We start from the raw sequence: 26,891 nt of genomic DNA, 5'->3' as shown, positions 1-26,891 counted from the left end.
TTTAAATATTGAAAAACATTTCAGTTATTCTGGTGCAAATATAGTCAGTTCTAATCTGATTTAAAATATTTTTTGCTTCTTGTTCTTTACAGAACTCTGTGGGTTACTTACATCCTACTGCAAATTTGCTATAGATAAAAAAATTAAGGAAATACATGGAATGTAAAGGTTTTGCATTTTGAGAAAAATCTAATAAACATTTAGTAAATTTATTTTTGTTTAAGTTGAAATTCAAAGTTACAAACCACCATTTTAAACTGCTACATGATAGGTCCATGTTTTGTCCTCTCTCTTTGTTTCTGTTAAGTCATTAACTTTCTCTAATCTAGGCTATTTTTATTCTAAAAGGAAACGTGCACGCTTACTGTCATGAAAATAAATTTAATTTTTTGGTAGTAATTACTTGTATTGTATATCTCTGTTGTCCCTCTCCATCATTCCTTTTATGAACTCAGACAATTTTGGACCCTTTTCTCCCCTCTTCCTTTGCAAAATCAAACGAAAAGACAGTCTTCGATTTTGTGATGTAGATTTGTACAAATTACAAAGATCATTGAGTTTTAGGATGAAGTGTTTCAGTTAAATGTTGAGGTCGGCATTTGCTGCACTTACTGTTTTCTTACAAGGTTATTTACTTCAAGATTCTCAGCATATTTCCTTATACATAAAGGAGGTCAGAAAGAGAGTTTTATTAAGGTCCTCCTGTTCTGATTTGCATAATTCACTTGATATTCATATAGCAGTGCAGGGAATTCTTTTCCTGAATAAGACTTTTGTTTTCATGCTTTGGCTGTCACCCAGTGGCAAAAGGCTGGATGGTACACAACCGTAAACATGGGTTGTATGAGCAGTTAGCCATGTAGCATCAAAGTATAAATAAATGAAATCATTTTAATGAAATTTCTCACTAAAAAACCACCTTTAGCATAATATATTAATGTAAGAGAATTAGCATTGCAAATACTGAGAAACTTAAATGCCAATAATCATAAACTGATATTTATAAAACCTCAGACATACTCCAGTACTCAGAACTGTCACTTGTAGTATCCAGTATGGACAGCTTCATACTGGAATGTGTTCAGTATAAGCATAAAAAATATGCAAGTTGCTGCTGAAAATTGTGATAGAACAAAGTCTGTCTTCTCTTTGAGAAGGAGAAAGTACAGGTTTGGGATAAAAACTGTATTATAGAGTTTGTAAAGAGTGAACAAAGGAATCAAATACTTAATTTGGTTCATATAAAAAAGTTTTATGTTGAAGTTCTCAACTTTAGAAGTGTTTCTAAAAATATTTCAAAGCATTAGCAACTGAGATCTTAAATAAGTGTGACTATACTTTTTGATACTATAAAAAAAGTTACACAAAAATTATTAGCATGACTGTGCCATGTAGCTGATGTATTGTACTAGCTATCCTTGTAGTACTAGAAGAGATAATGCTACTCTATTTTCACCAAAGCATGATTCATCCAAGTATGAATAAATTCATTGAAATTTTAAAAAATAATGCTTAGTTAAAACATTGACAGCAGTGTAACTGCTCATATTTCTAACTTAATTCCTTGATTGAGTGCTCTGCCTCTCACAGGGCACTTACAAGCAACCTCCCCTCCCACCACTGACCCCCACTTCTCTCTCAAAAAAAAACCCAGAAAAAGAAAAAAAAGTATGCCCTTTCCTCTCCCTTCTCCTTCTCTCAGACCAGTACAGCGGAAGTTGAAATTGTATCTCTCATCCAAAAGTGCTCTCCTTTTGGGGGAGAACAAGTCACCAAAGACATAAAATACACACATGCACAGAGTCTGTAGCATGACTCTTTTCTGTTTACAAAACTGGGGCCTAAAACAATAAATAGCCTTGTTAGAAACTACTGTGGAGGTCAGTCTCTTTCTGTAAATATTTTTTGAAGTTCTTAATAAAAAAGACACATCTTAACAAGGGGGTGGAAATGTGCCAAGTTTACCTTCTAGAAAGAAGCAAAGCAAAGCCGCTTGTATCCTGTAAGTATATACAGGTGATGAGAATTTTCTGTTGCAGCAGGTTGATGCTTAGGTGTTCATGCTCTTTCAGAATCATTAGCTGGATCTCTATTACATTTCTTATTTCATAATCACTTATTTCTCAGAATGGTTTAGCAGGTTCTAGGTAATCAGTTCTTCTCTACTGCCTTTTTCCTATCAAATGTGGCTGGCAGGTCTTGAGACTTGGGGGCTTTTTGTCATGTGGTGCAGACTGGCTCCCTTTACAGTGTAATTTTTTTTTCATTTGGCATTATAGGAACTTTTAAAATTATGATGGATTTTGCTGGATTCTGCTATCATTGACTTTCATATGTAGAAAAATTTAAGCCCTCAAGAGTTGAGAATTTTCAGATATATTCTTACATTTCCATTAGCTGCAAGTGTGTTTAACAAAGTGTGCCTTAGAGACTAAATATTCAGTTTACAAGTCTTCTACTTTGAATGTGTTTATCCCTGAAATAGTAGGTATGTGAAGACCATACAGACCAAGAGTGGAGCTTGCCTAATTTCTGTAAATGATTCAGATATATAAGGAAGAGGTTGTGATTAATATAAGAAATAAAACATCATTATGGACTACAAAACCTGCGAATATTCTATGAAGCAGTGCAGTTAAATTCTGAGGGAAATACTGTGCAGTTATCTTATGTTCCATGGAAGAAGCTTACTCTGACAAAGAGAGACTAATAGATAGGCAGAGGTGAATCTACATCTTCTATATGTCTTTTACATATTTTATTTCTGCCATGTTTCCTAGTTTCCTATGGCTCTTACAACTACTGAAGGAAGGTACACTAGTGTTACTTTTCTGCACCAAACCTTTACTTCAGGTCAACTTGAAGGAAGTACGTGATTCTTACTGACTCTATTGAGCTATTTAAAATAAAAAACAGCAGCCAGCTTCTCTCACAGCCAAAAATGAGTTGACTTCTCTGTTCTTCAAACTTGGTCTGCTGTACCACCACTGACAGAGATGTTGCTGTTTATTTTTTGATGTATATTTACCTTTTGAGGAACTTTTTATATGTTACTTTCTTTAACTAAAAACAAAGGACTAGTGCTTATTCTTTAACTATGAGATTTTCATTTGTCATTTCCATTTGAAAATCCATAGACTGCATTGCTGGCATTCAAAACTGAGAGCTTAGAATCTTATAAACTATAATGTACAATTATTTTAGCCAAGCAGATGGAGTTTGAGTCATTGGTATATAATACTATTTATCAAAGCAGTCAGCAGCAACCAGTGAAAGTTTTAAGAAAAATGCTAAATTGTGGTTTCAAAAAAGACGAGATTACATTCTGACAGAACTAAACCCTGTAATCTTACCAGCGAGCACAATACAGAGTCAGTATAACTTTGTTTATTTACATTTGTATTTGTGGTCTAAATTGGCAGGCAATTAAACTGAAATTCTCAAAGTTCTGGTAAGTAACATTTTAGCAGAGAAAAATGATAGATATGACAAACAGATGTCTAGGCAGTGTGTACGCATGTGTGTTTAAGTAATTCATGTTGACATTTCTACTGGAAATACTCAGTATTAAGTTTAACTTGAAAGAGAGGTACTATTTCAGATTAACAGTTTTGCTAATTTCAGATATACTTTAAAAAGCAAAGTAAATTTCTAGAATTGTAAGCTACATCTTGCTCATAATGTTCAATGATAGAAATGATAATGAGATACTTAAATAATGTGAAAAGTCTTCATTAGGCACCTTTTGCCTGTGAACACAGAACAGAAGTAATTTTAAGAAGTTATCTTAAGTTGACCAATCTGCACTGGTCAAATAGCAAATACCAATTCACTGTAACCTAAAAATTGCAGTAATCTCTGAATGGGTTTGATTGCATTAAAATTATTTACCTGTAAGACCTATTCTTTGTACACCATACGTATCTTCTGTGTTGGAAGCAGGAAGATGTTTTGGTCCTACACCTTGCAGCTGCCTTTTGGTAGGAGTGATGATGCCAGCTGAAAATATCCCTTCACCTCTCTTCTGATCATGTCTGGCCAGCACAGGAGCACATGACAGGAGTGCCTCTTCAGCCAGTTCTAACTGCCATTACAATGTCTTTTGGTTATTGTGAGGAGAAGAATAATATTCTAAATTATATCCTTATAATTACTATAGTATATAATCACTGTATTATATAATCATTTATTATAAATTAAAATTCTAAATCATATCTATTCTAAATTATATCAGTGATCAAACAAGATCAGTCTGTGACAGAGAGCTTTGAATTAGAAGTGGAACAGTTCTATTGTGAGATGCCTTGGCTATACTAAGGAATACAGGCACAACAGTTCAGAACCTGGGCTCTTGCTTTTGAACTCCACATATGCATGTATTGTTATGTAATTACAGTGAAGGACTGTTGGAGAAGATAGATAAATATAATTATTCATAAATAATACAGCCAAGATAAAAACAGTCCTCCCTGCTAGCCGGACAATGCCCCTGCCTACAGATGGGTCCAGGGGTCAAGTGGACTGTTCCATCTCAGCCCCTAAAATGTATGGTTCACCTCACACCTGTATCCCTCCCCTAAAACATCAAGTGCCTGTAACCCCATTGGCCCGAGCCTTGTTCCAGCCCTCCTTGAAGCCCCCTAATAAGGGGTCTCCGAGGGGCTGGACATTCTCTTGGAACTTCCCCTCCTCTTGGAACTTCCCCTCTCCTAGAGCATCCTTTTGTCTCTCCCCTCCCCCATCCTCTCAAGCCTCGCCACGTGCTGCTCTGGCAGCTCGAGGCAGGACCTTTCTGCATCCCCAATAAACCTTGTAACCCAAGAGCAAACTCCAGAGGTCTCTTGTCTCCATTCACCCAAACCGTCCTGGAGCAGCAGCGCTCGCTACAAAGGACCAAGTGGCTTATAATAGAGTTTACATTTCTACTGTGAGTGAGTTTCATGCCTGTTAAGATTTTGGCTATTAATAGTGTCCTGTACATTAAATACATTACATACATACATAGAAACATACATACATAGAAAAGCAGATCAACTATTCCATAAAGCATTTAAATATTTGATTATTAAAGTATTAAATATCAAGATTTTATATTAACTAAACATTGTTTTATTACAGATTCTATGAGAGTCCATTTCACTTTCAAAGAAAATGTTTTTCATTTTTATTAAAAAACGTGTCTTTTAACAGTTCCATGAGTGGTTATTGGTCTAGATTTTAGTGTAGTTTAATTTTATCAACAGAATATCAACAGATTATTGTAAAATAAGTTATTGAAGTGACTGAAGCCACAAAATGAATAATGTGCTAATTATGGATGAATACAAGTAAATTTTATGTTACATTTGCTTGTATTTATTGTGTTAAGAAGCTTTATCACTTCATCCTGCTAGTAATACTATAATACATTGTGGGAAGAAAAGTAGATACAAAAGCTATATAAAAAACCACATCATAATATATTGTTTAGCATTATGCCATCAAAGTTAGCATTTTCAACATTACAGGTCTATTTTCCTCTCCCATTCATTGTTTTTGTAAAGAAAACTGAATGTGTGTTTTTTGTCAGCTTCAAAAAGGAGTTTTTACATAGGAAGGAAGTTAATGTCTAAGCACTTTTATAGAGGAAACATTTTTCAGGACCATTTATTTTAGTGTTCCCTTTGCTGTAAAGGCAAATGCACTCATTCAGCACCCATTTTCTTCATCTGCTGGATTGTGTAGTGAAACCATAAGAAGATAAAAACATTGAACTTTTTAGCAGTTTAGCAGCTTTCTAGATTGGCAAATATGTGTTCTCAGGGAGATGAAAATAAGGTTTGTTCTTGTATGGTGATTACACAATTACAATTCTTCCAGAGTGAATATTTAAGAGCATCATTCCTGTATTTAGAAGAATGTATTTTTATTTGTATTAATCTACTTTAACTGCAAGTAATCAGTGATGAATAATGTGATTTGGAGGTTTTATTGTTTTGTTTCTGCTGTTTCCTACTTTAATTTTATGCATGTTGAATAGTCAGAGATCTATACTTTACATAGTCTGAACTGGGTTCTGTTGATCTAAGACAACTGGTCTTTCCAGTCTTTAAGCAGAAGGCAAAACTCTTCCTCAGCAAATTAATGATAGAGAGAGGCTAGTTTACCTTGAAATACTGAAAACAAGAAAACTGAAAAGAAAATGAAAGTAAGCTTCCAGTAGAAAAGGAAGCTTTAAAAAAAATAGGAAGGAAAGATGTATCAGCCTAGAGGTTGTTTTTCAAAGTGTTGCGGAAAAATCTGAGCTCAGTGTTTGGCTTCTATCTGTTGATTTTTATATACTTGTTGGAGCTGGGTCATTTATATTTAGCCCCTCTTGGGAGGAAGTACCTCATGTTGGTAAATGATCAGTACTCTGCTTGACTGGAGGAAAGATTCATGGGTTCTTTTTAATTAATTCCAATATAGGAAAAAATTCCTTGTACTTTCTGAAATGACAGAAGACTAATGTTAAAGTTGCTTAAAAGTGTTTGAGGTTTGGAGGGACTTAAAAGTTTGTTTTGAAGTTTTAACTTAAGTCATCATTACTATGTCAACATATATCTGTAATTGTGTAGTTTGTACTCCTATTGTTTTATTTTGTTGTGTTAATACTTCTGAATTTGTCCTTTGATGATTTTCTTGCAATGGATTTGGAGCTGAGTGAGTAAAATAAGCTATACTGAAACTGGCAGATCTTAAAAAACTTAGGGTTTTTTAGCCTAACCATAGCTTTGTTCAAAAAGTATTATTTTGAAAAACGTAGTTGTTTAAACAGTTTGCATAAAAATGTTATGAATAAAGTTCTTGTTTATTTTAGACAGACTTCATGTCCTTATTTATTTTTTCTGCTTCAAATGATGATAGAATTACATACAAAGTTCATTTTATAGTTAGTTTTAAAATTTCCTGGCAAAGCATATGTAATGAACACAAATGAGATGCTTTATCTGCTGTTTTTAAGCTCTCTTAAAAATGTGTTTTGGGTTCTCTTGCATTTATAATTAAAGATAGAAACACATGATATGCAATGGAATTTTTTACATCTGAGGTTAGACAATGAAGGTGTGCTTGCATTTCTTCAACTTCAGCTCATCTGCTTTGAGTTTAACACAGTTTTTTGAAAAAAGGCATGTTGGTAAAGGCTAGTAAGTTTTGTCTGACTTTCCTTTCCATTTAGGTTTTTCACTGGAACCTAATGTGAAGTTATGATCCCCAAGCCTGATCGATATGTAAACATAACACCAAGGGTGTAGGATGATTCTGATGATAATTCATTTCTCAGTTAGTTTGAAGATACTTTGATTTTTAATATGTTTTAATAGTTATAACATAATGTTCAATGTTGGTCTTGTTTGGAAGGAACATATGAGAAACAAGTTACACGTTATTCATGTCCAACAAAGGATGCTCTGTAGTGCATTTTAATTTCAAATTCTTGATTAGAAACATAGTTTTTAAAAATATGTCATAGAGCAAGGTAAATACATTAAGCATAGACTGAATAAAAAGTTAAGTGCATAGTTTTGGGCGTAAATATTTGTTTTGGAAAGTATTTGTTACTATATGAAAGAAGCCAGTATGCTCAAACTCAGATTTCACTTTGCATGTAGATCATTAAAAATCACATGCTTGTTTTCACATTTATGAGTTCTGGTTATAGTGTAACTTACTTTATCTTCTATAAGCACTCTGAATGACAGTGCTAGAAAAAAACAAACAACATTAATGAGATTTAGTTAGAAAACATTCTGTCTTTACATCAGTTATTGGCACCCATCTGTTATAATGGGCACTGTTTGTTGAGTATGTTGATGGTGATTAGCTGACAATAAAACACAAGCACTTGTGTAAAGCAAAAGAGTATGTCAGAATCATGCCAGTGTTTCTTAAAGCAGTGTTCCAAACAAACTGATATAATTTGAGATTCAATATTGTATACTCCATAATTAATGTTCCCTTTTTTGATCTTTTTGTGCAATAGGATAATTGACAGTCTAGATGGAGTCCGCTTGCTATGGTCATTGTTGAAAAATCCTAACCCAGATGTTCAAGCAAGTGCAGCTTGGGCTCTTTGTCCTTGTGTTGAAAATGCTAAGGTAAGAGATAGTTAACAGTTTTGTTATGTATATACTCATATAATTTTTTATATTTGGATAATTTCCAGCAATACTTTGCTGTTTGCTACTTACACTCTATTTTATTTTGTTAACTGCTTAAAAATCATATGTATTTACTTTTCAAAAGTGGATAGTCCTCCATCTAGCACCCATTATATAATCTGTTTTGCCTTTACATTGTATTCTGTATTTACAAATATATTTTAGTAACTTATCAGCACCTAAGCTTACTGTTCCCAAATAAAGCATGATGAAAATCTGACAGTGCTTAAAACAGAAATCTACTCACAGTGTATGAATAGCATGGGTAGTTGTAGTTGTTCTCCACTGTGGTCTACTTCAGCTGTGTTCTCAAGGGACCATAATTTGGTTTTAGAGTATATTTTAGACTCGATGCCAATGTAATCTTCAGGTTTTCTGCTCAGACTGCCAACAAAAAGTGTCATTTGTGAATAGTGGTCAGTTATGTACAGAAAACGGAGCTATTCATTTATTTCATGTCAGTTTCCAAATAGAGATAAAATAGTGAGGATAAACTGCAAGTCATCTCTCTGAATTCTTAGCACTGACAAATGATAAAATAAATGGGCAAGATTTTCTTTCCCATTAGAAGTTTCCTAGAGTACTAACTTTATACCTTAATCTTTGTACACTACTAGCTTTCATTTCTGATTTACTTCTATATTTAATGCAATATTTGCATCTTTTCTCTACTATACCAGACATATATATTCTTCTACACAGAATTGGAAATCCTGACCATGTAAAAAATATCAATTCCTTCAAAGTGCAAGATATCTGTGGCATCCTTTGCAGGCAGTTTCCTGTTTGGGATTGAGCACTGTATGGCTGCTGTGAATTTATGTAGATGATTCAATGATACAGATATATAGATATAGTGACATATGGATATATAGTGAGAAAATTTGGGGTTGTTTTTTATAACTCAAGCATTTTTTATTTCTTGGCATCCATTTCCACAATGGAAGCTTGCTTGTCATTTTTCACACATGCTGGTTATTCTGAATTATCTTTTCACCCTTTTTTTTCTAAATGGACACTCTAGTGCAGTAAAGTTTTTTGGTGCCTAATGGTGCAGTCTAAACATCTCTCCTCTGTAAAGATACAAATGTAACTGCCTCTCTCTTGAACAATATTGCTGTAACTGAATGTTAAAATAGTACTTGATCTCAGTACTGAGGTAATACTTCCTGTGTGTAAGACTATGCAGCTTGAAGTGCTGCAGTAGAGCTGCACATTGCTAGAACTTCCACTAAAAGCACTTTTTCAGAAACTAAGGGAGTAGAAGACAAGTACTGAAATTATGCATTACATGGATTTTTTTTCTTCATTTTTTCCCTGGGGTGTTTGATGAGTGCAAGCTATGTACACCCTTAGTGTAGCTATTCTCCTTTCATCTCTCTTGGCTGCCTGCCCTAATGCTAATCTGTGATCCCACAAAGAGTTCTTTGTGTGACACTGAGGCCAAGTGGCTCACTGAAACAAGCCTACCAATAATACCCTTTCCGCTGATGCTGAATAGAAAGAAATATGTATAAAGCAGCAACTACAGCCACACTGAGGAAGTGTAAAAACTATTTCTATCTGAAGAGAATTTGGGGGTTTTTTTGTTCAATGTTAATATTATTCAACAATTTACATGATCTTAAAAGAAACAGTTTGGTTATATGCAGTGCTTGATTCAAAAGCAGTAATAAGAACATGACTTCAAAGGGTTATGTGTGTTCTGGCCTTTCTAAGCCTGTACTTGGGACTGCAAACTGTGTTTCAAATAGCTGTGAGAATGGAGTCTGTTTTCTTTTTGTCTTCTTTTGTAGAAGCTATAATGGTTTTCTTCTGTGTTGTGAAGGTTCACAGATGAAATTGAATTTGTTAGTAGTATCATAAACAAATTTTTATAACAATGTAATGCAGCATCCATTTTTCTGTGCAGATATTTTCATTTTACTACCAACTTAAAGGTTATTTTCTGTATTTTAAAAACCATAGAAGCTAGTCAAACATTCTGATAGGGCAGTTATTTTGTAGTATGTGATTGCATGTTTCTTTTTCATGCTTACTTTCACCATAATCTGTTTAAGAGTACTTCCCATAGAATAGAATCTTATCAGTATGGTGTAGCTAAGTGATATTGTTTGTTACAAAGGAATTAAATGAATTATCTTAATAGAAGCAGATTCTTATTAATTAGTTCCTTACTTCCAAAAGGAAAATCTACTACTGCAGGCACATTGCTAGTAGCAAAGTGTAAGTGCACTGTCCAAGAAATACAAATGATTATGAAAAATGAGTAAGAGAAGTCTACTCAACTCTGTTGATGTTGGAACAGCAATATTTGGTTATGATGCTTCTTTGAAAAACAGTACTTGTAATGTTCTCCCAACATACATCAGCTCAAGCATAAACATTTGAAGAAATTCTACAAAGATATAATTTGGGTTATTATAAAAATCACCCAAATGCATTGTGCCAATAAGAGGAGCACTGCCAGCTTGAGTCTGTATGAAAATTCCTGTTTCCTCACAGAGGAACTTTCTACTAGAATCTTTAAATAAATTAAAAGAAAAAAAAAAGAAAAGGGAAAAAAGTCCTAAAGGTTATTTTCTGTCCTCATATTTAGTAGAGTTTTGGGTGCAAACATTAAAATGCAAATGGCAATATCAGGCATTGTGCTTTTCTATCCCATATGCCTGCAGATAAAATTTCAGCTTTCATTTTAGCCTTGTTATAGCTACAACTGTGAGGCTTTCTCAAAGAACTCTATTAAACCATCTATGTATATAGTTCCCCTGGTTTCAGCTAGGGTAGAGTTAATTTTTCAGTAGCTGTTACAGTGCTGTGTTTTGTCTGTCAAAATAATTTAAGTAAAGATTCAGAGACTGGGGGTTTGAAAGACAAGAGACAAAGTTACTATGTTTTCTTAAAATTTACTTGTGGAATGACTTCTTACTTTTTTCTGATATATTGTGGTTTCAGTTCTACAGGAGACTATCATGAGTGTGATGAAAGATCTAAAGTTGTCTGTGTATTTATTTTGTAAGGGGAAAGAGAATGCCCCTGCTGACACAAAAAACCCCAAAACTAAACCAGGTTTAAGAGGGAAGGGGCACAAAATTGTTATGTGTGAAGGTCAATTAGTGTTCAGTCCTGCAGCAGTATTATATAATGAGGGAGTGAGTTTTGCAGCCAACCAACCTAGAGTTAACCTATGGGTTGAAAATATGTTGCTGTTGACCTATTCTTACATAGATTTTCCTTGTTATGGAAAGTTTAACATAACCATATGTATAAAACCACAGAGAGCATTTATTTTCTAAGAATAACAAAGAAACATAGTTGAAGTTGAAAATTCTTCTCATATTTAAAAAATAGTAAAACCATTTGCTGTTTTAAATACATTAAGATGCTTTGATTGCACATTTTACTAATTTAAAACTATAGAGTACAAAGATAATTGTGCTTCATACTGCACACTGTTGTTCCTTTGTTTTACATTTTAAATATTTTAGTTAAGTACTACCAATACATTTTTGTTTTTGTACCATTCTTGGGTTAAGCCTTAAATGTCAAAATTCCTTGCTTGTATATGTACAGCATTTCCCAGTTTCTTTGTTTACCTTGCTGTGCTTCTTGCAATTTTACATGGAAACCTTGGTTCAGAATTAGTGTTCTTACTGCTGTCTTTCCATTTTTCTATTTGTTTTCCCCAGACATTAGAATATTTTACATCTGTCATACCTACTTCTTTGTATTTGCTCTCATTTTATGCAGTTTTTACTCCCTGGTATCTGGATTTAGATCTTCCAAATTTTTAAGCATGTTTTTATTAACCTAGCATCAAAAGCATACCTTAAAAGACACAAAAAGGAATTTTTGATTGCCTATGAAGCCTTTCAGAGAACAAGGGTCCTCAGAGGTTTAGGAAGCCCAGGAATCCAGACCTGGCTTTGTGAATCCATAAGTGACTGCTGTGCTTGCAGGGTACATATAGAACCAGCTCATCCAATGACTCTTGACACTGGCTGCCTTGTTTAGGGAACTGACTCTCAGGAGTTATTTGGGCCTCCTACAGATATGTTGAAGATCCTAAATGGACTGACATAAATTGCCCTGAGGTCTTTAATGTCTGCAAATATAGGAGTCTAATTTTTGTAAAACACACAATGTGGAAGCTGGGAAGCAAAGGGTGTAGTCTGTATCTCCCTCACACAGGAGACTTGGGCCCTAAGTTCCATGCAAAGCAGCTGCCTGAGAGCTTGGAGACCACAAGAAGCCAAAAAGCTTAGGAGCTCCTGGAGACCTGGATTTCCAGCTGTTTGGCAGCCCATCAGGCAAGAAGTCAAGGATTCTATGAAAACTAGAAGCCAAGGAGCCTGGCAGGCTACTCATCAGCCATCTGGCTGACAAGAGAAAAGATGAAGAGACATGTTGGTTATTTAGCCTGACTTTCTGCCTGGTTTCTGTCAAAACTTTTCAAGAAGTCATTGTATTCTTATGGAAGGTTTTGATTCCATTCCATTAGCATTTTCTGATGGAATATTGTTCCACTGGAAAATATTTGACCAGCTTTTCTTGAAGCTTGGTTTATTAACAGCTACACATGCTGGTCAACAGTTTATTGTGTAGCTTCTTTGCTTTTAAATCTGATTCACTAATTGGATTTTGAAAATCTAGAAAAGGTTTAAACCCCAGCCTCCTCTAATTTTTTTTCCTCCCTTCTTTGTTTTTCCTTTTTGCCCATGTCATTCTTTTCCTGTCTTTACTCTCTCACTTGCCACTGGGATCTCCAAAGCTCTTAAAGCAAGAAAGGAGCATGGAGATCATTGTTTCATTTGCTATGTAATAGATTCCAGAAGATATCAAGCAATCATTTTATCAAGTGATGAAACTTTTGACTGAACTAAGACATATTTTATACTTCATGCTGCTCATTCACATTCTCAGTGGTCTGTAATGATGAGTGGTACAACATTATATGATTGCCTTCTTATATCCCACTCTATTTCTGGAATTATGCTAGACATGCAAAGACAAACAATGACAGTTTTAGCAACTTCTTAGTTTGTGTTGTCACTGCATTGATTGTTAGTAGATAGACCATCCTCAGAACATTCTAATATTGCTGTCTGCACTTCTACAACATTAAATTCCATATTAGTGATGACTATCTCATAAACATATTAATGATTATAAGAAGTTTGCTTAGACATGTTTGAATTCAATTCAGTCCAAAAACATTTGAAATAATGCTATTTTCCAATTATTCAGTGTTATTTGTTTCTCATACATCCATTATTAAATGCTCCTCAAAATAATCTAAAATAATTGAAACAACTGTGGCATCAATGAACTTAGATATTCATTGTTTCACTGCTTATGTGGAAAAAAAAAAACAGAAGTGTTTTGGCAATTACCAAGGACTGAACTTCAGGTATAGCCTGCCAGACTGAAAAATAAGGAAAACAATAGACATAACTACTAAAAGTTGCATTAGTGACTAGGTAGACATTTTCCCCCTGACATTTTTAGAGAACCTGCATTTCATGCCTTCTTGGTCTGTATGCTTGGATAATTGACTTCACTTTGGGTTCTTGAATCTGTCAGGAACAATACAGTTGCCAAGCGTGCAATGAGCAAATCCCTGAAGAGAGAGAGGAAATTCTGAAGAGGAATTCTACTCTTACAGCCTATAGAGTAGCATTGGAACCATGTCAAAGCAACTCTGCTCTGTTGCTTTGGCTTTAGTTGCTTCTTCAAGGTAAAGAGGACAGGAAAATCCATGTTCATTGTCTGCTGTTGTTTTCCAAACACATTGCATTTTCTCACAGAAGAAAAATTGTGAGATGTAGGTAGGGAAGTAATTTCATCTTACAAATTCTTCTTCATCTGTTCTGCAACAGTGGAAACCTCTATAACTGTATAGACAGTTATGGAGGCTTATAGGACAGTTATAGGAATAAAATTAGCCTTAAAATATAAAGTAATTTGATCAAGATTACCATTGAGTTATTTAATAAGAACAATGAATAGAAACTTCCTTATATAAATTTTGTTTTCTCTTTTCACTAAGCAGCTGTAATACAGAAACTACTTTCATTTTCTTTATTTTGAACTTTAAATTGGTTTGTGCACTAGAATGAGAAGTTATTCAGCTGGGAATAGCAAGTGAAAAGGAAAAGCTTCCTTCATTACAGAAAACGTAGTTTAAAGGTGACTCCTGATAACTAAAGTTTGTTTGCCCAGCAATACCATTATTTTTTTGGGCAAAAATGTTTCAATTTGTCATATTAGCTTTGACTCCATATGCTTTTTATATGTTCTGAGAGTGAAATATTACTTGTCTTTAGTGGAGAAATTTTATCTTTCAAGTGGAGTGTATTTTAAAGATAAACACAATATATTTTTGTAATAACGCATTTAGCTTTAAATCTTACAAATAGATAAAACAGTTTTCACTTTGGAAGAAATAAGAAAGGAATTATGTTATGAAAGAAGCCAGTAGTTCTTCTACAAGACCTGCATGTCAACAACTTAAGACTGATGAACTTTATTTACTTACTGAAAATAAATATAAAAATCATAGAATATGACAGTGAGAAAACACAAAAATCCCCAAATTTTCTCCTTGTATAAATACCACAAAAATCAAGTCCTGCAAATACCATAATAGTTTCTGCTCTTGATTAGAAAAACTGCAAAGCTGGTCTGTCTCACAGTATTTTTGCACTTGGCTGAAGCCAATATAGAAGTAAGTGAAAAGGAAAAGTTAACTGAATCTTGTTAATAGTCAGGCAGGCCAGCAAGATACAAGTATGTAACAAGAGTAGGGGGATAAGGCTTTTATTAACACAGCAGGTCATTTTTCTGGCCTCAGCATCTATGCCAGGTAGGTGTGTTTTTACTGCTTGAGATTGCAAACTCTTCCCTTGAATGCAATTTGAAAATAGTATTTCTCATACTTTCTGAGGATAAAAGCTTTGCTTTCCACTACTTAGAAGTTGTGGTCATATGAAAGTCATATGAAGTCATGAAAGATTCTGTTATCTCTTCCTTTCATCTTTAGCCACTTGAAACATAATTGAACAATCCATGTTTTTTCATGCATCATCTCAGGTTAAATGTTGCATTAAAAAGTATAATATGATGAAGATGTAAAATGAAGATATCTCCTGTTAATACAGTAACACCTTCTTCCCTCTTTCAGTTTCTTTTTAACATTTTTATGACTTCTTTAGATGTCTTGTGTTTGGTCTCTTTGTTCAGCTCAGGAAATATTGTTAAAACAGATGCATTCATCTTATCGTTACCATGTGCAGGCAGATATATACCATAAAATTATCTGGTGTATTGCTTGTCATTTTATCAGTGATTTTCTCTATGATTTTATCAATGTTTTTCTCTATAAAGACAGTTTCTTAGGCTTTATTCTTAACATTTTCCCCCCTACCTAATTCTACCTGAATAGCCTTGTTAGGACAACCAAGAAATAAGATTTTGTTACAATTGGTAAGGAAGTGGGACACATGGATAAAATATAGTACAGATAAATATGAAAGCTAAACATACACCTATAACTGGAAATTACAAACCCTTTGGGTTGTCTGACAAAGTAAGTTGTTTATCACTTAATTTAGAAGGTGAAATTTAAAGATTGCATTTTTTGTCATTGAAACAGAAAGTAAAGAAGTATTTCCAAAGACATGTTTTATATTCTTTTTTCTCTTACGTTAATAAAAGCAGTATAAATGAAAATGCCTGAGAGAATTTGAAAACTAAAATCACATAAGTTACTTTACACTATGTTGTGGCCTCTGAAATCACAGCCACAACTTCATATAAATTATTTTTGAAATATTGAGGTATGGCAATTGAATATAATAAATACACATATTTCAGTTTAAGAAAAGAAACCTAGAAATATATTGCACAAAGCAAGTGGGTGGTTTTGCTTAAATGATACAAAAAAATTGTGTTTCTTGTTTAAATTTCTCAAAAAAAAAAAAAAAAGAGAAATCTTGTACATAACATAATGGTCCATTTATGTACAAATCTGTTACATAACATTTTGGTCCTTCTTTCCGCTCATTGTTCTTCAAATTTCTTGCTGTTTTGCTTTTCTCTTTGTCTTGCACAGACCACCAGACTACACCCACAATCACATTTGGGAAACTTCCCTGACATGTGGTTTCTGCAGTTTCCCTCTGCTTTTCATCACTGGTAGAAAGCTCTGTCCTTGTGTTTACTTGGTTTCACAGATGATTATTGAAACTCTTTTCTTTTTCTTACTGCTGAATTGTTTATATGTTATTCCATGACTTTAGTGGGATGTACTCCATTACAGAATGTGGAAAGTATAAGCTTGTCAGAGGAGAAATTCAACAAATAGGGTTATAATCACCTGGAAAGAAAACACAGGTAGAAATACAGGTAGAAAAATATAAACTGTTGGTACTGGTTCATTAAGAGGTGATAAAGGCTATTTTATCTTTTCATGGAATATCTTTCAAAAGCAGGAATATGTAGGTATCTGAACCATGCAGAAACACAGAATCATGTTCAGGGCCCTTTCAAATCTTAGACCTTGTACTGCAGCATTTACCTGTTGAACATAAACCTTTCTCATCTGTTGAGGCAATATTTATACACAAGGTAATGCTGTAATGACCTTCAAAGATTGGAAATAAGTATAAAACATTTCATTTTCTTTTCTCTTCCCATGTCTCATAATTTATCTTCTAGCCCTTGAATACATGTAGGTAAGAAATTTTTGTGTACAATGCTTTCTCAGTTACCCATTACATATCACCTTGGGTCAAATTTTAAAATTTCAAGACAAACGTGAAGACTGATATGGACAAACAGTGTTTTAATTCAGGTGATTGTCTGTAGGTGCATTACATTGTGATATGCATACACTAGCAATTATAGAGGAACATTTATGCTGCTGTATCCATGGGAAACCCTCTGTAAGCCCACCTGCCTCTACATGCAGCTCACATGGTAATAGAGTAGGCACAGCATTGCCCCTCCTTCTCTTTCTCAACTGCTTTTTTCTGAGACACAAACCTGTATTGTCCTTCTTCTGAATTTAGATTCTATTTTAATGTCTATAAGGGCCAACCCAATTTCTATAAGTGTTGTGTGTTCATTTTGGGAGTGTTTAGGATCTCTGCATGAAGTTTATCTTCGATAGTGCCCTTTTTCCACATGCTGTGGCTTCTGTTTTTTTACCCATACAAAGTTTAGGTTTAAGCTCTCCCTTCCAGTCTCAAGATTTGTTCTGCCCGTGGCAAAAAATTGTTCCTTCCCAATGAGCTTACCCATGCTTTCTGTGAGAAGGAAACATCACAGCTAAGAGTTCTATTTGACATTTAGACCCAGAATTAAAAAAAGATGAAACTGCAGCACTTTATGAAATCTTCATTTACCAAGTCCATGATCTGATGGATTTACTCAGCAAAGCTGACACAATACAGTTAGACCCTATTCTATTCATAAATCAGCCCCCCAAAAGAAATGAATATAATCAAAACCATGCTTGGTCTTCAGTATCACTTCCTAGCCCTAGGAAATTTCATATAATCCATGTTTGCACTTACATGAAGTCCAGAGGGTTTCAGGAGGGTGACTAGTAGTTTTTATTCAAAATTCTCCTATTGGCCTGTTGAACTAAACAAATAAAAGCAATTCCACTTGCAGACCTTTCTTTCCATCCCTGCACATTTATCATCACTGAGGAGCACAAGCTGAAATTTATCCTATGAAGTTACTGCCAGCTGCTTGACCGCTTGACTCTTGTTCCAGTGTAATAACAGTTTGACACGAGACTGTCCAATGCCACCTTCAGATGTGTTGCCATAACATCACTTTAAGTAGTCTGTGCTCAGGAAATTTCTGAATCGGAGAGAGTACTTTCATACTGAATAACCCTTAATGGATTTTCTTTTTTCTTTGAATTTGCCTAACATGTAAATTTTTTTGAGAGCCATTACAATCCTGCTTCAAGGACTTCTAACTTCTCAATTGTACACTGTTTAAAAACAACTTTGATTCTGAACATGCCACCTACTAATTTCATCTGATGATCCCAGTTCTTCTCCTAGAAGAGAGATACTGGTGTGCCCTTACCACTCTACTCAAGGTTCTGTACATCTATATCACACTGCTCCTTCTTTTTCTTTTATTACCTTGAGTGTTCTAGTTGGTTAGTCATTCCTTCTACAGAACAGTTCCTTACCACTGATTATTCTTGTTGTCTTTGTTATGATACCTTTTTGAAAAATTGACCAGATCTGCCCACTGTATTCAAGATCTGGGCACACTGGTTCTATTTCATTTTTATGGGCAAACTTAGACATTTTTTCCAGGGTAGTTTTTGTATTCTTTATTCACATTTGATTTTTCATACTGTGAGGTGCACCATGGTTCTCCCACAATTGCTGTCATGACTTGTGTAACTTTCCCTCTTAAATATTCCTGAATACTCATTGGCATTGATACAAGAAAATAATATTGTCATTCCTTTGTCTTAGCTGTCAGACTAAATGTAGGAAACAGGAAACACTTTGAGAGCCTAAAGTGTCTGTTGCTGTGTTAGATGCCCTGAGGTGTGCAAGGCACCCATCTGGCCACTCTGATACGACTGATAAGTGAGACTTGCACCCTTGTAAAGTGACAGCTGGAGACGTTTATACCCTGCGGAATGAAAAATGATAGATACCTTTATTTAGGCATTGAATTTCTGCTTGTATGGTGGTGTGTAAAACAGTCTAACTTTCATATGTCAATCAAAAGAGCTCCAAGTTCCAAATAGCCATATTTCTTGGTGAAGGCAACACAGCAATAGCTGTAGTTTTGAATAAATATGTCAAGGCAATCTCTTTTTTAAACATTTGCATATAAATACTGATTGAGTATTTAAAAACTATGTTTCTTTTGATTCTCATTTAGAATTCTGGGGAAATGGTTCGATCACTTGTTGGCGGCTTGGAACTGATAGTCAATTTACTAAAATCAAAAGATAAAGAAGTTTTAACAAGTGTATGTGCAGCCATTGCAAATATAGCTAAAGATCAAGAAAATTTAGCTGTTATGACAGATCATGGAGTTGTCCCTCTGTTGTCCAAGCTAGCAAACACAGTAAGTAACATTTAAAGATATCATGAAAAGCATTGAAATTTCTTATGTCAGACTGCATTATGCCCAGCTGAAGGGTTATGACAAGAGCAGTAGATTTTGCAGCAGTTACAAGGAAGAACTGTAGTATCGTTCCTCTACAGGACATATATTGGACATCAAAACAGTCTGTGTCTGCTACTAAAATTGGTTTGGAAAATGAGCTTCATTTTAATAGTTACTGTTGCAGAATATTGCTTTTGAGAGGTGCAGCTGCTATATGAAAAAACACAAAGGGTTGAGAAAACAATTAATCCAAACATGCAGAAGAATCTCACTGATGGGGCTATATTTTACATTTTATTGCTATCTTGTCTAATTTCCAGTCAGTCTAAAAGTACATTTCAAATAATATAAAAATTCACAGCACTTGCTATAAAAAGAATATTAAGGGACTTTAATAGCTCTATGCCTTACAGCTCTCTCCAGTTTTAATTGTACTGCAATTAAATTGGGATGCCTTAAAGTTGTGTGGGAATACAACTCTGCTTTCCAATGAGTTTTTTGTTGTGTGCTGACTTTAATTTGTTATGTTTTTACCTTCTTCAGAACAATAACAAGTTAAGACGCCACTTAGCAGAAGCCATTGCCCACTGTTGCATGTGGGGCAACAATAGAGTTGCCTTTGGAGAGACCAAGGCTGTGGCTCCTTTAGCACATTACTTGAAGTCAAAGGATCCATTAGTTCATAGAGCTACAGCTCTGGCTTTATATCAACTTTCAGAGGATCCCAACAACTGTGTCATCATGCATGAAAATGGAGTGGTGAAGGTGAGGTGGAAGCTTTTTCTTATGTGGGGTTCAAACTATTGAAGATGTTTGGTGTGGTCAAAAAAAGAGTTTTTTAATTTGAAATAATTCTTGTATACTGCTGTGTACGTCAAATTTTCCAAACTTTATCCTAAAAATATTTGGTTAATTAGTGAATTAGGAAACAGGATTTTGATGCAAAAAGTATTACAGCTAGGTGGGTTTTGAGAATGGAAATACAATGTGGACATTCACCTTTAGAGTACTTGACTCTGACCTAGGCTGGTAGTGGCATGACATCATCATTTTGTCATTCTCAAGTGACATTTGCTAAAGAAGTTGTGTTATCTTAATGGATGGTTGCCTAATATGGCAGTAAGCCACCTACATTGAGTGTAACTAGACTTGGGGACAAATTAAGATAGAATAATACAAAGGCTTAGTTTAACTGGAGCTGTTTTGAATTCTGCATTTACTTATAAAATTCTTATTTTAGGAGTTAAGCATAATCACATTCTGCAAAAATCTTAGAACAAAATTTTCTTTAAAAATATTTTTTTAGCAAAGCTTTGTCTCACTAGTTGAAGGCAGAAGAGTTACTCCTTTGGCACAGGAGAGATGAACATTATGGCTTTAGTGATGGAGACAATAGGAGTTCTCAATTTTCATAAATTCCCATAAAGATTCACTGTATGCAGACCTTTTGTTTTACTTGATGCTGAGGTAAATGTATTTACATTAAGAGTTGACTTATAATGCAGTGTTATTTATTAATGTTTATTTATGCCTGCATTTATGATCATGTACTTCATTGTGAGCAGTTTCAGCTCAGGCACAGTTAATGGTCCTGACTTATCATGTGTTTATCTGTGAGCTGTTGGCTTTAAAGGATCCAGTGGACAAAAATACTCAAATATTCAGTTTAAGGTCCAATATGAACTTACTCAAATCTAAGCTACCCTTTCAGCACTGGAGAGTAACATCTTCCTGTCACAGTCACATTATATTGTCTATACAGCACAGAGGAATGAATATATGCTGTACTGCAGCATTAGCATTTGTTAACTTTTTAGTCTTGCTTCTCTCTCTGTTCAATTGGCACAATGCATTTTCTGACCTCCTGTCGTCTGTTTTCTTTCATTTTATTATACAGATTTCAGGTCTTATAAATTGCAGCACACTGATTCTGAGGATGCACTTTTAGAGTAATTCCACCTCACTCTAGGTTCACCTTTATTTTTCAGTCCTAGTTAAAGTGTTTGGACTAATAAAAAGCATTAATTTGTACTTCCAGATAAATAGGGATGCACAGAAAAATATAACAAGTTTGTAATGTTTTTTATTTTTCACAATATTCTGGATTTTCCTGATGTGCTAGTCCAAGTGCTTTTGTTCTGTGTTGCCAGAGCTGAGCAGATCATGAAGCAAATCAACACATGCACCATGACAGCTCAAGGCACAGATGACCAATTCACCAACACTTAAGAGCTTGATTCCCTTGTTGGCACTATTGGAATTGCCATCAATAACCAATAACTGGAGTTTCAGAAAGGCTAGATAGGCATTCCCAGATGGCAAGGAGAGTGGGTGGAGATTTAATTGCAGAAATGCAAGAGTCACTACAGGCCTGACTTGCCAGGCTGAGTTTTGCCTGGCCTGTTCAGTTGGTCTGCCCAACACGGGTGAGACAGCAGTTGTGGCACTCTGTCTGTGCCATTGAGTAGCGTTGCTCAGTGCTTGGAAGTAATGACAGAATGCCCAGGTGTTTCCATTCTTCTGGCATCTCCAGTGAATAGTTGACTGGAAGCATACTTTGTATTTATATAGAGGTTGTTATGTACAGGTTATTCCAGGACCAATCATATTTTTTTCTAGGAAACTTCTTTGGATTTGTTTGATTTTTTTTTTTCATCTTTTACCAGTTATCTGGTGTTTCAGTGATCATGTACAGTTGGATTAATGTCACAGCCTCTGTAGCTGCAACTAGGTTGCAGTACATGCCTAGTCCCAGGTGTTCTTCAGCACATGTTCATGTGCTGTGTTCACATACAAAGAATGTGTGATGCTTCAGGGAAACATTTAGCCAGTGTGAATGACACAGTTGCTGAGTGCTTTAACAGTTGGTCAGAGACTTTCTGAAAGCATTAGACTTTCTGACCATTCCCTATTCAATGTGTATATACATGCTTTTGTCCAGGAAACCAGTAATAAAATTATAAACAGAAAATAATTCAAATCAGATTGTTGCTTTTCACATTTTGCTACTGCTTCAACCATTATTTGCCAACCACAAAACAACAGTTGTGAGAGAGACAGTGTTAGATATTTTCACCTATTTGTAACTACACCAAAAATACATTCAATTTTGTCAAGTGACTCTATATGATAAAAATCTTGGGAAGTCACTGGTGTATGCCAGCTGCCATGTGAAACTCTGAAGAGACAAACAGGGATTTTGGATGAAGTTTAAAAAGGCAGTTTATGAAGTTACTCTTTTATGTTCAGTTCCACAATCAATGTTCTTATGACCAGGAATGGAACAATGGTTATGACCTGTGACAGATGAATAAATGCATTCTTTCTACCAAACACCAGAACATATTTCCTCTTTCTCAAGTAAAAATTCATGGCTGTGCTGGAAAATAGATTTGCATTTTCAAAGATCCAGTAATGACATGTGGGACACTAGACAGTAAGAGAAATTGATAGACATCAGAGTAAGGAACAGGTATCAGTTTGAATTCAAGATTGGAGACAGACATCCACAAACCAAGGGAGAAGAGAAATCCAGTGAGGGTTTGACAGTTTACAGCTGAGATAAGCAGGAATATCAGGCAACCTTCTTTATACTTGGAATTTGTGATGAAGAGAAGAGAGAGAAAGAGAAGAGGAAGAGAAGAGAAGAGAAGAGAAGAGAAGAGAAGAGAAGAGAAGAGAAGAGAAGAGAAGAGAAGAGAAGAGAAGAGAAGAGAAGAGAAGAGAAGAGAAGAGAAGAGAAGAGAAGAGAAGAGAAATAGCAAAGTTCACAGGCAACTGAAAGCAGCACCAAGTCATCACCACTATTTTCATTCATGGAAACAGCAGAACATTTCCCTTAAAACTATCGCAGAGAAACAAAGATGCCCATCTATATTTGCCTGCTGCTGAAACCTTAGAACAATCAAGCTCGTTCATGAAAAAGAAGTCTGACTGTGAGCTAAAGTACAGGTTTGTTACAAGGGGTGCCCTTGTAAGACAAATTGTAAAAAGACTGGGGAGGAAGTGGGAGACTAAGGAAGTGCAGTTACTTTAGTAGTGAAAAGATGAGTGTAAACATGTTTTAAAGGAATAAGTCAAATCATCAGAAGATGCCAAAAAGTATTTAAATAATTTTGCTTACAGACTATGTCAAGATAATACAATGCTACTCTGTGCTACAGTCACTTTTTCTTGGTTATCTTGGCAAGCTGTAGATTTGGATTGTTTCTGAAGTGAGTTAGTGAAGATGGGGGTGTCATAGGACTGGCATCCATGCAACTGCTCATAATATACCTTCTAAAAGGCTTCAAGTATTAAAAAAATTCTAAGTATATACACATGAAAAACGTAGCTGATTATTCCTGGTCATTCTTCCTTTGCAAATGAAGGAAAGTGAAAGATAATCTCTGATGGAAGTTAATGTCTGCTATTGCAGAAGGTAATTTCCGACTTTGTAAGTGATATAAAGGATTTAGTTTTGTGAATGATGGTGATGAAGATGATGATGATTTCTGTGTAAAAAAGGCCTAGAAAGTTTGAATGGCTTAATCACTTACAGAGTTGAGGCCAATCTTTTATTATGACACTAATGAGACTCTGAGAAGTCTCTGAGGAGATTATTAAAGTAATGAAAAAAATAAGAACAAGAGAAAATAAGCAGCCAAAGTCAGGCTGTGGAAGAACAAAATTAATCAAATTAGTAATTAATCTTAACTTTAAATGTTTACACTGTGCACATGCCAAACTGAAATAGTAATCCCAATTCTTATAATAGTCAAGGAAGAAGAATAGTTTTTTTACTGTTTCATCTCTTTTAATTTGGACATTTATGCAAAGATAAGGCACCTTGGTTTCTATTGGCAATATTTTCTGGTCTCCTTTGACTGTAATGACAGTGCAGGTTCAAAGGTCAGAGCTGTACATCTATGCTGTAGGTATCTATGTTTAATGGGGTGAATCCCATCCAAGGCAGTGGAAAACTTCTAAATATGAGCATACAGTCTATTTCAGTATTAGATAGGAATGACAGAATTCTGAATAATAGTGCAATAAGAAAGAGCTATTAAAATACTAATTTTTCTTTTCCTAGAAGAATACAGATGAGTTGAATTTATATGCTATGATGGTGATGAAACTCAATCTGCCCAGCCATAACTGAAGCACACTTTGAGTATGAACTCATAATGCCAGATGTTTTAAATTAGTGGATCTAACTAACTTGTATCCAAGGATTTTGAAAGAGATCTTTGGAGTATCAAGGATGGATTCCTTTCATCTAACTTTGGCCACTTTTAGGTATGGAGTTTAAAGTAGTCTAAACTAAGACACCTTCTGTAGGCAATGGAAAGAGAGAGACACCTGCAGACTTATCCTAGCTGAAAATAGATCCCCAAGATATCTGCAAGGAATAGATTCATGAAAGTGCCTAATTTTCTCCACTGAATGTAGAAAGAACCAAAGTGACTAGCTCAGACTAAACAGCTAGCTTTCAGACAGCTGAATTTAAATTAATATCCTCCTGGATGTTGATTTTCAACAAGCTTGTGGTACAGGGGAAGTTGCAGGGCTGTAAGAGAGGTAATACACCAATATTTAAAAAGGCCAAATAAGATTGTAATCTGCTAAACTGGACACTGTTCTCACGTGACAGTTGTAGGTCTACATGTTATAATACTGGAGGGATCATTTTAATGCCCGAGTCTGACTAGCCTTGCTCATGCAAACCAGAGACATTGCTTCATTTTTTTTCTGTTTGGAATAGAGTATATCTTTTATAAAAACACTGACTCTTTACTTAAAAAATTCCAGCAATGGAAAATCCACCAGAGACATCATAACTTGTTCCAGTAGTTAAATACCTTCCCCATAAAAACATTTGCACCTTATTTGTAGCCTAAGGTTTGTCTAGCTTTATCTTATGCAATTACATGTATGATACTTTTGCTTGGTAAACTGACAAGCCCTACATAACTTCTGTTCTCATATACAGTCTTATTAAAAAAAAATTGCTTGTCTCATTGTGGTATTTTTGATTAACTAGGTAAGTGTGATCACTGATGGAATTTCTGTCTTTTTAATTCTTTAATTGTATTTGTGTATCAGCCCTGAATTTTTTTATTTTTGAGCTTCCTTTTTGGACTGAATTGCAACATACTTCAGAATAAAATTTAGCATTCCAGTAATATTTGTATGAATACTTAAATCAGGTAAAATAGCTTCCCTATTTCTGTGTAAGCTCTGTTTGAACATCAGAGATTTTCATTACTCTGTTTGGCCCTGTTTCATTACTCTGTTTGAGTATTGCCCTCAAAGTTCATATTTGACCAATTTTGTACTTTGATTTTTGTGTCTTTCTGGAGATGGATCCGCAGGTTAAACCTTTGCCCGCAGGTTAAACCTTTGCATGCTATAACATTGACATTCATGCACAGGAGGAAAATCACCAGTGAATTTAAACATTATGATATAAAATGATTTTTTTTTTCAGGTGATTAAATCAGATGTTAATTTTTTTTGTCAAAATATTTTATAAATGTCAAATTACTTAGCTCTCATTTTTGAAAGAATAATTCAAAATCCAAAAGCAGCCACAAAATGTGTTCAAGCTTTTTATTGTTCTAGAAAGGAAGATATTCAGAGACCAACACAATGACTCTTCTTGTAATGCCTTAAAACAAAATATTGCCTTTCCACAGTAGAGGATGCAGCTTTGGCAGAGATAAGATTCATTAGAAAACTGAAGGAGTTTACTGGCTGAGAAAGTGGTAAATACTTTTGAATTCTAAAGACACAAGTTTATTCAGGTCTGTGAAAAGAATACCAGTGGCTTTGATTGTAAAGGGTGAAGCTAAAAAATGCCTGTTCTGCCTGCCAATGAAATTCTACCTTTGCAGGTACCAAATCAGATGGTACATAAATATTTTTAAACATTTAAGGAGATCTTCCCACTGACGTATTTTACAATATCTCATATGAGGATCCCTTGATGTTTTGATTTTAAATTTCTGCTTGAATTCTGAAGTAGTTAACTTAAGAAATAGTAAAGTCATTAATTTTTCTATTTATGCTTTTTTTTTTCTGTGTACTGTGATGATGCTTAAAGGCACTGATCACACATAAGGGGTTCACTTTCTCTAGGGAGTGATGTGTACCTGCATGAGAACAAGATGACTCCAGAAAACTTTCAGTTTAGATGTAACACACAATGAGGTGGATGTGAACAAAGAGATAGGACTGGAGTGCTAGAAAAATTATGTAGAATATTTATATGTTCATATTTGATAGTTTAAGCAAACCAGGATACATTTTTTTTACTGCTAATTTATAGCTGCAACTCAGTCATCTTAAGTAAAATATAAGTAACAAACTGACTGTAAGCTTTTTGTAAAAATCTAGAACCACTGGAGAGTAGCCAGTCACCCAGACAAAGGCACTCACACCATATGGGAACCATAACTGGTGCTGTTGTCAGGCTTTGCATGTGTGTGCCTGTGCTGAAGGCTACATGAAGTCAAAGTAAATTAGTCTCTGTTTAGCTTTGTTCTGAGCAGCTTTTATTTTCCAAATTAA

At 34.8% G+C, this 26,891-nt stretch overlaps 1 protein-coding gene across 1 annotated transcript in view; it reads left to right on the top strand.

Annotated features, from left to right (window-relative positions):
• The window catches only part of ODAD2 (outer dynein arm docking complex subunit 2), a 74,283-nt gene that overhangs the window by 32,176 nt on the left and 15,216 nt on the right, over positions 1-26,891 (top strand). Inside the window, 3 exon segments of the mRNA XM_077781269.1 lie at positions 8,003-8,117; positions 19,110-19,298; positions 19,884-20,105. Coding sequence (XP_077637395.1) covers positions 8,003-8,117; positions 19,110-19,298; positions 19,884-20,105 — 526 coding nt within the window.

Source organism: Lonchura striata, chromosome 1 (genome assembly GCF_046129695.1).
Source record: "Lonchura striata isolate bLonStr1 chromosome 1, bLonStr1.mat, whole genome shotgun sequence".
NCBI lineage: Eukaryota > Metazoa > Chordata > Aves > Passeriformes > Estrildidae > Lonchura > Lonchura striata.
The sequence above is the reverse complement of the archived record's forward strand: the minus strand, read 5'-3'. Positions and strand labels throughout refer to the sequence as shown.